Source organism: Dermochelys coriacea, chromosome 1 (assembly GCF_009764565.3).
Source record: "Dermochelys coriacea isolate rDerCor1 chromosome 1, rDerCor1.pri.v4, whole genome shotgun sequence".
NCBI classification, from domain to species: Eukaryota; Metazoa; Chordata; order Testudines; family Dermochelyidae; genus Dermochelys; species Dermochelys coriacea.
The window spans coordinates 273,361,912-273,375,682 of record NC_050068.2 but is presented as its reverse complement, the minus strand read 5'-3'; the positions used below and the strand labels follow the sequence as shown (position 1 = coordinate 273,375,682).

The 13,771-nt window shown below is 41.0% G+C and overlaps 1 protein-coding gene across 11 annotated transcripts in view; it reads right to left on the bottom strand.

Annotated features, from left to right (window-relative positions):
- ATP2B1 (ATPase plasma membrane Ca2+ transporting 1) overlaps positions 1–13,771 on the bottom strand; it is a 135,044-nt gene that overhangs the window by 57,592 nt on the left and 63,681 nt on the right. For all 11 annotated transcript variants that reach the window (XM_043492453.1, XM_038401278.2, XM_043492459.1 and 8 more), the window contains one exon: positions 10,560–10,997. In XM_043492453.1, the coding sequence (XP_043348388.1) occupies positions 10,560–10,764 (205 nt within the window). In that variant the 5' untranslated portion in view covers positions 10,765–10,997. The remainder of the gene's footprint in view (positions 1–10,559; positions 10,998–13,771) is intronic.

Sequence of the window (13,771 nt, the reverse complement as noted above, 5' to 3'; positions counted from 1 at the left end):
AACATAAGAAAATGCTCCTTGTTCTGTTGGGCCTCCGGGCCTTTCTCCTGTCTCATCTTTCTCCATGTTGTTCATTGTATTGGCTCTCCAAGTCTTTAGTTCATAAACTGATGCAACACTGCAGGATCTCTGAGAACATGTATTCCCTTCTCCCTCGTCTTTCTCTTCCTCATCAGGGTCAGGCATTCTGCAGGTATGGATTAGACTGCCTCAAAGCTGCAACTCCGGGAGCAGCTAACAAAAACCAGACATATGCCACTGGATTTATGGTCACAATGGAAAGGGAAAGTTTCAAAACCTGTTTTCCCTATTTCCATAAACACTCTAATAAGAAATGCTTACTGACACATCAGCTTTGGAGCATATCAGCACAGCACTGCTTTCCAGTTCCAGCCATGGTGAGCATGGTCTGCCAAGGGAAAGGGGGTGAGTGCAAAGAATTTTCTGCTGCATGAAGCTAAAAAAGTTTCAGACTATTCCATGGGTGAGTATAGGACAATGTACACTGAATATTTTCCATCAGGCACTATTGGCACTATTATGGCACTATTTTCCATCAGTGGTCGTGGTGGTAGCACAGTGGTGCCCAAACTTTCTCTTGCACCCTCCCTCCCCCCTTACCAGTAATGGAATGTGTTCGTCCCCCGCCCAGGGGGCTGAGAGCAGGGGCCAAGGACCTAGAGTGGAAGGCAAAGTGAGGCTGGATGGCCCTCCCTCCCACGTGGGGGATGGACCAGGCTCCAGTCCCGCTGTGGCCCTCCCCAAACGATCCTCTGTGCCCCCCAGTTTGGGGATCATCATATTAGCAGATCTCACTCTCAAAAGGACACAAACCTACAAAAGAGCTGCCCAGCTTTGTATGCTGCTAGCTGAACTCACTACTGAGTGGCATGGGAAAGTCTCCTACTGCAGAGGAAGAAACAGAGCAGCCATCCCTAGAAGCCTTTGGGAAAGAATTGCACGGTATAGAGATCTCTCAGGGGGATAAGAGGCACCCCTATATACAAGAATTATGTGCTCTGCATGCTCCCTCCTGTCCCTATGGCCTAATCCAAATGGAAAAGCAGATGCCAGTGCTACTTCTACTGAACCTGGCTCTTCACGTACGAGTAAAATAATGAAAAGTCAACACCTTTTTTCTTGTTAACATGTGGATGGGCCATTTTAAACATTCAAACAATGTAAGGAAAAAGGTACGCACACACTTACTGAGTTCTTGCCTGTCATCAGGCTTCATCCGTGTTTGCCTATTGGGATGGCTAGACCATGGCAGTGTCTCAAACAGGTCCTGCTTTGCAGCATGGCTGGAGTCCTGTGCCACGTCTCCTCCTTTTGCTGTTCATGGTACAGGTCTCTATCTTGGGCTCTTCCAAGGTATCCACAGTAGTCTGTGGGGTGCTGGTCTAGTCTCCGCCAGGTATGGTGAGCAGTTCCTTGCTGAAGCAGCAGGTCTGCAGCGCAGCATCAGATCTACTGCTGTAATCCCTGGCCTTGTGGTATCCCCAGCGATACCACAGTTTTCACTTTCACTACACACTGCTGCTGATCCTGTTGTACCCTTTTGCCTACATCTCCTATGCAATCTGGTTGTAGGTGTCCACATTTCAATAGCTTGTCTGTAGTTTGCACACAGCTTTTTCTCCCCACAGACCCAGGAACTCCAATACTTCCTGTCTACTCCAGGCAAGAGCACATCTAGTATCTGTGTGCACATGGAGCTGGCCTGGTCATTTGGGCAACTGCGCAAAAAGATGAGCTACTAGGTGTTCTCACAGAGTTGGGCAATCAGAAGAGGGCATTTCAAAAAAAATGAGGAAAAATTTAAGATGGTGGTAGTTTCCAGTCTCTATGACCCCTGGGCAGTGGAGTTTAAAATTGTGACCAGAGCAGTCACTTTTTCAGGGAATGCAGCATTGTGGGACAGCTGCTGGATAACTGTTCGGATCAACACAGGTCATGCAGTATCTGCACCTGCATAATGTCAACCTCAGTAGCCACCCATGACTATGCCTTTCAGGGAGATGGTTGTACTGAGTAATTTTAAACAGGGTGGTTTTGTGAGCTTGAGTGCAGATGCATCCACAATCAGGTTGGCGCAAGGTGACTTGCACTATTATGTGGTGTAGACTAGGCTTTGGTCAAAAGGCAAATCTTTCTTAATTCTGTAGATCAAAAAGATAAAAGAATTGCCAGTATGGCTTCTTGAGTGTAACAATGTGGTTTTTGCTAACATAGCCTGTTTCAAGCCCAAGTTTGGAGAATGTTTGTCATAATTAAATTGTATTAAAGCTAATGTGAATTCACTCAACTGCAGATTGCCCCATTTGTTCTGGTACATTCAGAAGTGAACACTAAACTAAGTGTAAATCTAACACCACATGGTTAGTTTAATGACTAGATAAATTGCTAGTGACTTAAGGAATTAATAGCTGAAGTTAGTTATAAATTTAATAGTTTTAGAAGGCTAACGTTCTCCTACACTGGGAGTAGAACAAAGTTTTAGGAATATTTTAAAGTTACTTGCCTGGGGTGCGTTTATAGTATGCTGTATACACATTTCAAAAGCCTTTGCAAAAGAAGTCTTCAAAGAGAAAAGTCAGCAGTAGTAAACAAATCAGAAGGTAATTGGTTCTGGAACTGTTACACACTGAAGTTGAGAATTAAAAATCTATCAGATTTTATGGAAGATGAAATTATTAAGACAACTTCTGCTGTAACAGTTTTCATGCAGCTATTTTGAAAGTCTTCCCTTTTTTGGCTGTAACTGCCAAAGCTTAATTTCATTCCCAAGTAAGGACGACAAAAGTTCTTAAAGCAAGAAATGCATCAAAATAACTGAACACTAGAACTTCAACTGTACTTGTGGCTAGTCCTCACTTACGAGTTATAAAGTCAATTGGAAATGTAGGACAGTACAAAATGACAATGAAATATGTATACACAAAATTTTTAAAAGTTTTAAGCTGTGTAACTGCATATTGGTCAACTAATGTTTTAAGTTATGGATCTACATGCTGAGTTTAATACCTATGCTGAAGCTGCACAAATCTCAGTTATGCAGCCATCCTGCTAAGTCTAGGTTCCTTGTTCATGTTTCCTTTTGATGTTAATTTAATAATTAAATTATTAAACAACCCATGTGAACCCTGGGGGAGGGGAGTGAGAAAGTACTGGGATGCTAGGAGTTAACAGCACAGAGTTTGCAGAATGGAAAGACATTAACAGAGAACAGACAACTAAACAGGCTATGGTGATAGTGAAATGTACTAGTTCATCAACTTTAGAATTTTTCCATTAAATTTACATGTCAAATCATTTCATTGTCCATTACTGTTACCAGAATTGCCAGCTCACCAAGAAATTCTGTGACTTATATACAGTAATTTGGGGTCCTTCTGTGGAATTTAGGTCTAAATTGCTGCATGGTACATAGGAGTATATACCACAAGAATATACCATTACAGTTACTCACCTATTTAAATAAAGTGATTTGGTGTCTGTCCAGAGCCATATTTTTGAACTAGGTATCTCAAATAGGAACATTCTGCTAGGTTTACAGTTATATTGACCCTGTAGCACCATTCAGTACAACCTTCCTTAGCAGATCAGTTCCCCCTCAGATACTGGCAATAAACTTTCTCCAGTGTATCAGCATATTTACTGTACACTACAATAATTTTGAATGTATGGATGCAGAGCAAGAATTTAAACTGGGCATAGAAATCATGAAATCCCTTTCTGTCCTACTCCATTTAGAATAATTATTTAATAAAATAAATACTATAGTGGAAGATCATATCTGTACTGTTAGGCACACACCATCTCTAGCAGTTTTGATGGCAGATGAGACTGACAATTCCACTAACTTCATTTGTTACACTGCTGCATTCACTTTTCAAGCAAAGTAGGTGCTGTTCCACCATTGGAATAGCACACTGAGTGGACAGCAACACAACAACAGAAGATACAAGAATATGGCTAGCCTGATTGTCTAGTGCAGTAGTTTTTACCCTGTAGTCCATGGACTCCCGAGGGGGGGGGGGGTCTGCAGACTATGTTTAAGATTTCCAAAGAGTTTGCGCCTTCATTTGAAATGTAAGGGTCTGCAAATGAAAAAAGGTTGAAGACCACTAGACCAGTGATTTGGTAGTCTAGTGTCCGTTAAGACCTTCAACTGGTAGCAAAAAGCTACTAAAGTTCATTATGATAAGTTTCAAGGATTTGCAGCACATTTTCTACTATGGCTTAGGCAGTGGAGCTATAAGGAGGGCTTTGGGATGTATGGCCACTGGGAGGCATTCACGGACAGAGGCCATACATCTGTTCTCTCGGGATGGACTTCATCTGAGTAGGGAAGGAAATAGACTTCTAGGATCGAGGCTGGCACAATGGATAAAAAGCTTTAAACTAGGAATTAGGGGGAGATGGATGGGAGATGTCCAGGAAATCTCCACGCCAGATTTTAGCATTGAGAGGGAAGACGACGAAGTAAGAAAGGATACAGCCGTGGGTAGGAAAATGTATATAAGGAGCGAGGGCGGTGTGGATACTAGTCTAATAGGTTATACTGGCTGTAGAATGACTGTGCCTAATAGGGTACAGAATGTGAGCGAGGCCAAACAACAAAAATTAAGATGTTTATACACCAATGCGAGGAGCCTAGGTAACAAAATGGAGGAAATAGAGCTACTGGTGCAGGAAGTGAAACCAGATATTATAGGGATAACAGAAACATGGTGGAATAGTAGTCATGACTGGACTACAGATATTGAAGGGTATGTGCTGTTTAGGAAAGACAGAAACAAAGGTAAAGGTGATGGAGTAGCATTGTATATCAATGATGAGTTAGAATGTAAAGAAATAAGAAGCGATGCAATGGATAAGACAGTCTGGGCAAAAATTACATTGAGGAAGAAAACTAGTAAAGCCTCTCCTACGATAGTGCTCGGGGTGTGCTATAGACCTCCGGGATCTAATTTGGATATGGATAGAGCCCTTTTTAATGTCTTTAATCAAGTAAATACTAATGGAAACTGCGTGATCATGGGAGACTTTAACTTCCCAGATATAGACTGGAGGACCAGTGCTAGTAATAATAATAGGGCTCAGATTTTCCTAGATGCGATAGCTGATGGATTCCTTCATCAAGTAGTTGCTGAACCGACTAGAGGGGATACCATTTTAGATTTAATTTTGGTGAGTAGCGAGGACCTCATAGAAAAAATGGTTGTAGGGGGACAATCTTGACTCAAGTGATCATGAGCTAATTCAGTTCAAACTAAATGGAAGGATTAACAAAAATAAATCTGCAACTAGGGTTTTTGATTTCAGAAGGGCTGACTTTCAAAAATTAAGGCAATTAGTTAGGGAAGTGGATTGGACTGAAGAACTTATGGATCTAAAGGTAGAGGAGGCCTGGGATTACTTTAAATCAAAGCTGCAGAAGCTATCGGAAGCCTGTATCCCAAGAAAGGGGAAAAAATTCATAGGAAAGAGTTGTAGACCAAGCATCTTAGAGAGGTGATTAAGAAGCAGCAGAAAGCATACAGGAAGTGGAAGATGGGAGGGATCAGCAAGGAAAGCTACCTAATTGAGGTCAGAACATGTAGGGATAAAGTGAGACAGGCTAAAAGTCTAGTAGAGTTAGACCTTGCAAAGGGAATTAAAACCAATAGTAAAAGGTTCTACAGCCATATAAATAAGAAGAAAACTAAGAAAGAAGAAGTGGGGCCGCTTAACACTGAGGATGGAGTGGAGGTTAAAGATAATCTAGGCATGGCCCAATATCTAAACAAATACTTTGCCTCAGTCTTTAATAAGGCTAAATAGGATCTTAGGGGTAATGGTAGCATGACAAATGGGAATGAGGATATGGAGGTAGATAGTACCATATCTGAGGTAGAAGCGAAACTGAAACAGCTTAATGGGATTAAATCGGGGGGCCCAGATAATCTTCATCCAAGAATATTAAAGGAATTGGCACCTGAAATTGCAAGCCCATTCGCAAGAATTTTTAATGAATCTGTAAACTCAGGAATAGTACCGAATGATTGGAGAATTGCTAATATAGTTCCTATTTTTAAGAAAGGGAAAAAAAAAAGTGATCCAGGTAACTACAGGCCAGTTAGTTTGACATTTGTAGTATGCAAGGTCCTGGAAAAAATTTTGAAGGAGAAATTAGTTAAGGACATTGAAGTCAATGGTAAATGGGACAAAATACAACATGGTTTTACAAAAGGTAGATCATGCCAAACCAACCTAATCTCCTTTTTGAAAAAGTAACAGATTTTTTAGATAAAGGAAATGCAGTGGATCTCATTTATCTAGATTTCAGTAAGGCATTTGATACCATGCCACATGGGGAATTAGTTAAATTGGAGAAGATGGGGATCAATAGGAACATCAAAAGGTGGATAAGGAATTGGTTAAAGGGGAGACTGCAACGGGTCCTACTGAAAGGCGAACTGTCAGGTTGGAGGGAGGTTACCAATGGAGTTCCTCAGGGATCGGTTTTGGGACCAATCTTATTTAATCTTTTTATTACTGACCTTGGCACAAAAAGTGGGAGTGTGCTAATAAAGTTTGCAGATGATACAAAGCTGGGAGGTATTGCCAATTCGGAGAAGGATCGGGATATTATACAGGAGGATCTGGATGACCTTGTAAACTGGAGTAATAATAATAGGATGAAATTTAATAGTGAGAAGTGTAAGGTTATGCATTTAGGGATTAATAACAAGAATTTTAGCTATAAGTTGGGGACGCATCAATTAAAAGTAACAGAAGAGGAGAAGGACCTTGGAGTATTGATTGATCATTGGCAGCTCATAGTCATCCTATGTGATATGGCTGTGAAAAAAGCTAATACGGTTTTGGGATGCATCAGGAGAGGCATTTCCAGTAGGGATAAGGAGGTTTTAGTACCATTATACAAGGCACTGGTGAGACCTCACCTAGAATACTGTGTGCAGTTCTGGTCTCCCATGTTTAAAAAGGATGAATTCAAACTGGAACAGGTACAAAGAAGGGCTATTAGGATGATCTGAGGAATGGAAAACTTGTCTTATGAAAGGAGACTTAAGGAGCTTGGTTTGTTTAGCCTAACTAAAAGAAGGTTGAGGGGAGATATGATTGCTCTCTATAAATATATCAGAGGGATAAATACAGGAGAGGGAGAGGAATTATTTCAGCTCAGCACTAATGTGGACACAAGAACAAGTGGGTATAAACTGGCCACCAGGAAGTTTAGACTTGAAATTAGACAAAGGTTTCTAACCATCAGAGGAGTGAAGTTTTGGAATAGCCTTCCAAGGGAAGCAGTGGGGGCAAAAGATCTATCTGGCTTTAAGATTCTACTTGATAAGTTTATGGAGGAGATGGTATGATGGGATAATGTTATTTTGGTAAGTAATTCATCTTTAAATATTCAGGGTAAATAGGACTAATCCCCTGAGATGGGATATTAGATGGATGGGATCTGAGTTACCCAGGAAAGAATTTCTGTAGTATCTGGCTGGTGAATCTTGCCCATATGCTCAGGGTTTAGCTGATTTGCCATATTTGCGGTCGGGAAGGAATTTTCCTCCAGGGCAGACTGGAGAGGCCCTGGAGGTTTTTCGCCTTCCTCTGTAGCATGGGGCATGGTTGACTTGAGGGAGGCTTCTCTGCTCCTTGAAGTCTTTAAACCATGGATTTAAGGACTTCAATATCTCAGACATAGGTGAGGTTTTTCATAGGAGTGGGTGGGTGAGATTCTGTGGCCTGCGCTGTGCACGCGATCGGACTAGATGATCAGAATGGTCCCTTCTGACCTTAGTATCTATCTATCTATCATGTAGGACAGCACATAATACAGCAAGCTTCAGTAATATGCGAAGTCCTGTAGTGAATAGCTGTGCAAGGTCACACAGAGGATGTGTCTGATATACAACGAGAGTGTACTGAATCTGTTCAGCTGGTAGTCTTGCTCATTTAATCTTTCCCCTTGTCTCCCAAATGACCATTAAGTGAAATTTACAAAATTTCTGATCTGACACGTTTCCAAGCATGTGTGTTCACTGGACAGTTAAAACTCCTCTCAAAACCTGGGTTAACTCTCAACTTCCCTACCATCAGTTTACATGGCTGGAGGGTATAGGTTATAACTGGGGCTCCTGTTTCTCTCACTAGAACCTGCCCATTTAGCAGCAAGGACACAGGCAAAAGTCACTTGATTGCCAATAGAAAGAATACAAGTGTTTCAGCACAGGTAATCATGGGGTATGCTCCCAGACTCATGGACAAGTGCAGAAACAATAATGCGGGTAAAGTGCAAGTATCCTCACAGCAAAACTAGGGTACTAATCATGCAGATTAACTATGCAGTACAGAGATACCACAAGAGACTCCACAATTTATACCACTAATAAGTTTCACTTCATTGCCAGTGGAGTAACAAAGAATGCCCCAATGGGGAAAGCAAAATAAAACAGTAGGTCTAGGTGGAGGTCAAAGAGATCAGTTCCCTAAAAGAACCAGGTAGTGAACTGGTGCTGGAACAGCCTGTTTGGGCACATATGGTAAATCCCAATCTTGTGCCAGACAAGCAACTCCTGACAACTAGTTTCAAACTTGTTAAGTTTGCCCTACCAGCCCTGGTTGTGTTCACGATATCCCTACCCTTTATTAAAGGTTTACTCCGATCACAAAAAATAATGAAAATTGGAATTAGTTATTAAGATACATTTATCACAGTGTACAAGTAGTATTTTGTTTAAGGCACAATTTTTATTACCACTCAAGTTTCTATTTCTACAATGCTACTGTTCCTTTCATGGAACAAATAAATGCTTGTACAACCACTTTTCACCAGTATCTGAATTTAAGACACAAATGATATCGAGTGATCTTTTCATCTGTTGCAGTGGTCTACACAACTTTGTCTTCACTGCATGTACTCTTACTCATGCTAAATGGTATATTGTCCAAGATACTTATAGCTGTTCTTGTCCTCACCTACAGAGTTTCATTCTCTGTACATCCTCAAGTTTCTCCCCCGTTTGGTCTATTACTCATGTTGTACTCTGGCTTGGAATATTCCAGTCCTCTGCTAGCACAGGAGAAGAGTAGGAAATATCTATCCCCTGACGTTCAACACCAAAACGTCTGAATTTCTTGTTCCAATATCCCTGGGTCACTATTGGGGCTGCTGATTAGTCAGAGTAATAAAACTTATACAGATTCTGAAACTGGTAACAATAAAATGACTGCTAATATGAAGTTGCATAAGTGACAGATGTGTGGACTATGGCAGATTGAAATACAAGTGTAGCAGGAGGTTTTTTGTATCAACATGCAGTCATTCTCTTGGCTTTAAAAAAAAAAGCCTGCATTTTCCTCTCAGCACCACTAGTCATATTCGTAATTCAGGATACTTTATTAGAGGACTGAATGATATAGTCAATGACGGTTTTGTAGAATATGCAAATCAGCAAAAAAAAAATTGATGGACAAAAGTAGCTCAGAGATATGTAATTTTATGGTAAGCCTCATGTGTCTGTTTTATAAAGTTGCAACATTCATCCATTCAGTTTTTCCATGGTGCTTTATCATCACTTTCACACTGGTGAGCAGGCAATTTGCAGTGAACAGATCTGAAGTACTGTTAAATATAAAAGTTTGACAATTCTATTTACAACATGTAAATATGCTGGAAAACAGTTGTCTTCAAACCTAGAGCAGGTCAAGTCAATCCTGAGGAGATTATTCCATTTTGACTGAGCAGCAAATGGGCTTCTCATCAGGATTCAACAACAATGAATTAGACGAAAAAAATTTAAAAACCAGAACAATTTACTGTCATAATTCCCTCATTTAGACAAGATACTCTGTTAAGCTCTTATTTCAAACTATGAAGACAAATTAATAAATGCTGTGTTTCAGATCCTTCAATTTCCAAGAGTTAAAATACAAGTTTTTTCAAAAATGTAAAATTCAACTGAAAACATTTATTATTTACACTGCAATAGAAGAGGTCCATGCATTAAAACATTACCCCTTCTCCATCTTGGAGAACAGATGAGCTCATATTGCCAAAGTGCAACTGGGTAGCAATTCATCAACTTAGATGGTAAGCACAGCTTTCGAACATGTATCGGTCAAGGCTGGAGTTCTTTTCCAGCATAACCATCACTAGTTTATGAAACAGGGTTCACATGGGTTGTTTATGATTTGTAACTTACCATACAAGCTAGAAACAAGTTTGAAGGTTCTCAAAGTGCAATTAGAGATAAATTTGGCAAAGTTTATTTCAGTGCTAAGGAACAGATTTGTGTAACTGAGAATCAGGACATTGTTTCTGAAATCTTGAAATATGTGACTGTGTAATTTTATATCAGTTACAAAAGTTGGTCTAGTTAACAAACCTTGCTATTCACTACTATGATAGATCATAATTCTATTCTTACAACAGTAAACACAAGCTAGCATTCTATTTAAATTTATACCCATATTCAGAGTCAAAATAACTGATCTAATTTAAATAAAGATCTTCTGGACACATGTTACCACAATACACTAACCTTCATTTGGTGAAGTTTTCAATCTTGTGCAGATAGCATAGACATCTCCATAACATTCTTGTATTTTATGCACTGCATCTGTAGATCGCAGTTCCATAAGGGCACGGAGCTCTTCAAGAGAGATTCCAAAATCTCCATGATTAGATTCTTTTACAGAATTTTTTACACCACTGTATGCAACTGAGTTGTTAGCCATATCACCCATGATGTATGCAGTCCTTAGTATGAGGAAACAATTTCCAAAAAGGAACAAAAATTTTTACTTGAGGTACTTGCAAATGTAAAATAAGTCCTTTAGATATGAAGACAGTCAGATGTGCAGATACACATCACGCTAATAGAAGAGTGTGACATCAGTAACCCTTTCCAGAGAGGAATCTTGAATGTTGTCCCATAGTGAGCTCCTTTTCTTCAAGTTAGTCATATGAGGTGTACAATCTAGGGAAAAAGAATATTAAAGCCATTATTTATAGCTGTATTTTCAAGTCTCAAACACTATATAGGAAGATCTTATTTAGTTAAGCAAAGTTGCATCAAAATAGCAAAAAAGTGTAAGTTACACTGATGCAGTATTTAAATGTATAAAGCTTCAACTGTATCTTTTTAATCCCTAAGACCCATGTCTACCTTGATGCCTACCATAAATTGTCAACAGTAATAGCCAGTCATCTGACCAAAGAGAGATTAGAGACTCAAGACATAAGCAAGAACCGTTCAGGTCTGTGAAATGGGCACAAAGGCGACATAACCTTTCCTGGTTTACACATTCTTGGTACCCACTACTCTCAATCCTTCTTGCACTCCCTCCATTTGTTACACCCATTTGTTTCTTATGTTAGTAAACTCCTCAGAGCTGGGCTTGCCTCTTTCTATATATACACACAGTACCCAGCAGTACTGAGTTCCATCTTACCGTGGCCTCTGGATGGTACTCTAATAAAAAAACCAACAGCTAAAGAAGCATAAAAAAAGTTTCCACAGTACCTATATGTTGCATTCATGAAAGATATCATTACTGTGTTAAGAGTGAGGGAGTGTGTAAAAACTTGCTCAGGTCCTGGAATCAAGGGCTTAGTAGACTTCTCAGAGGAAGCCTATGACTTAACGAGGCTTCTTCCTTCCACAACTAGTCAGATAACCTGGCCTTCACCTCCACACCCCCACTGGGCATCCTTGTGAAGTTTGATAGCTTCAGTGCTCAGGTACTACTGTATCACTATTCAGACAAATCTCAAGCCACCAGCCTCTGAAGGATCTTCGCTCTAGTTCACCCCGGAGAGTAGGTTTTGGTAACAAACCTATGTTTTCTGCAGGATACCATAGAGCGCTTTCTCTAAGCAGGCCAGTTTATACATTCACTTGATCCAAAATAATCTGCTTGCTTGCTCACAGTGCATTGAATATAGCTACCTCCCCACCATATATTTTTTTTTAAAGTCTCAGGTATTTAGACAAGTTGTTACTTCCTTTGATGCAAAAATACTGCAACTGAAAAGTAAACATCTAGACTTAAGGGACAGTATCAAGATAATTAAGCCTTTGATATGGCCTTTGTTCCAGGTACCCAGAAAAAGGTGAACTTCAACTAGATCTCAGACCTGAAAAACTGCATTTTAAGAAACTAGATCTGAATAAGCCCTCTGAGCCGGCTTTCAATGTTCAGCACTATAAATTACAATAAATAATGGAATGACAAAATAGTGTACTCTTACATTACACTTTTTATCCAACTCAGAGTGCTTTTTAAAAAGCAAGCAAGCAAGCAAGCAAGCAAGCAAGCAAGCATCATCCCTTTGCCTCAGTTTCTCCACTGCAATGTGATTTGTCCACGGTCACAATCCAAGAGCAAAAAACCGAGGTCACTCCTATTCCCAGGATGGCATCTTAGGTCCAGCTATTTGGCCTAGTTTGGATCCTATCTTTCTCAAGTGTTTTAATTCCCAGAACTTGCTTCTAAGGGCGAGATATGGTTTTACTGCTGGTGAACACTAGAGAACAGAAAGGCAAAGTTAGCTGTTTCTGCAATGTGGAGTCACATGTACAGCAGAGTGTTAAATGAGAATATTTTCTTCTGAAATATAAAAAAAAAAAAGTCTTTCAATATTTTAATGCAAGATAGTGTTAGAATCAATATAAATGTCAGCCTACTTGCAGCTAAGCTAAGTGATATTTTAAAACTGCTGGAGGTGAGAACTAAGAATATTACACAATGCTGACAAAAAGTACCAGACTGACAGCTACGACAGGGTCGGGCCAGATGGCTATAGGAGAGTAATTTTTTTTTTCTTTTGTTTCAGCTGGAGCAGTAGCCCTATTGGGATCCGGGAAGTGGGCGGGCGAAGCCCGTCCACTGCTAAAAGGATCCCCCCCAGCATAAAAGGGGGATCCACAGGACCTAGATACCAAATAAATCCAGGGGACAACTAACGCAATAACAGGGACAGAAGTGTAGTCAAAGGGTCGAACAAAGGGAACCTGATGTGGACACAGAGCAGAGAACCCCGGACAGCGCCCACTGCTCCTCGAAGGCATCAAGGGAGTCAGAGGACGCTGCCTGGATCGGAAATAGGCCCCACAGTTACAGGAGACTCCACCGGCCAACCTCCTCACTCTGGTTTTATAGATGGCTGTTTTAGCTACGGCCAGGAGGAGGTTGATCAGGAGATCAACTTTGTGGGGCCAAGGATAGGAAGTGCATAAATAAGAAGGTGAGGAGAAAAGTGCAACCAAAAACGTAATAAAATATTGGTGATGAGCCAGAATAGGGGCTGCAGCCTGGCACACTCCAGATGTGTGCGCGCCAGGGTTTCCCCTCACACCACAAAAGGGGCAGGTGCCTGGGACAGAAATGAATCGTGCAAAGAATACACCCGTGCTTACGGCTCAGTGAAGGAGCCGCCAACTGACATCCCCGGTGGACCTCAGGACTAAGGTGGAATATAGGCTGGCCCAGCGGGGCTCCTCACCCTCCAAAGGTGGTAGGAGGTCCCGCCATTGTGTATCGGGGCGGGACAAGAGGGTGAGGGCGTGAAGCACGAGTGTATATAGATGTTTCCTTGACACAGTTTGGAAGCTGACCAGCTGCATCGCATGAAGCCGGCTCACGGTGAAGGGCTGAGGGAGTCGGTTGGGTCCAAGGGGCAGGGGCCCAATTAAAAGGTCCAGCAGGCCTGGGCTAGAGGGTGGGCGGGGCATGCCCTCGTGCAGGACAC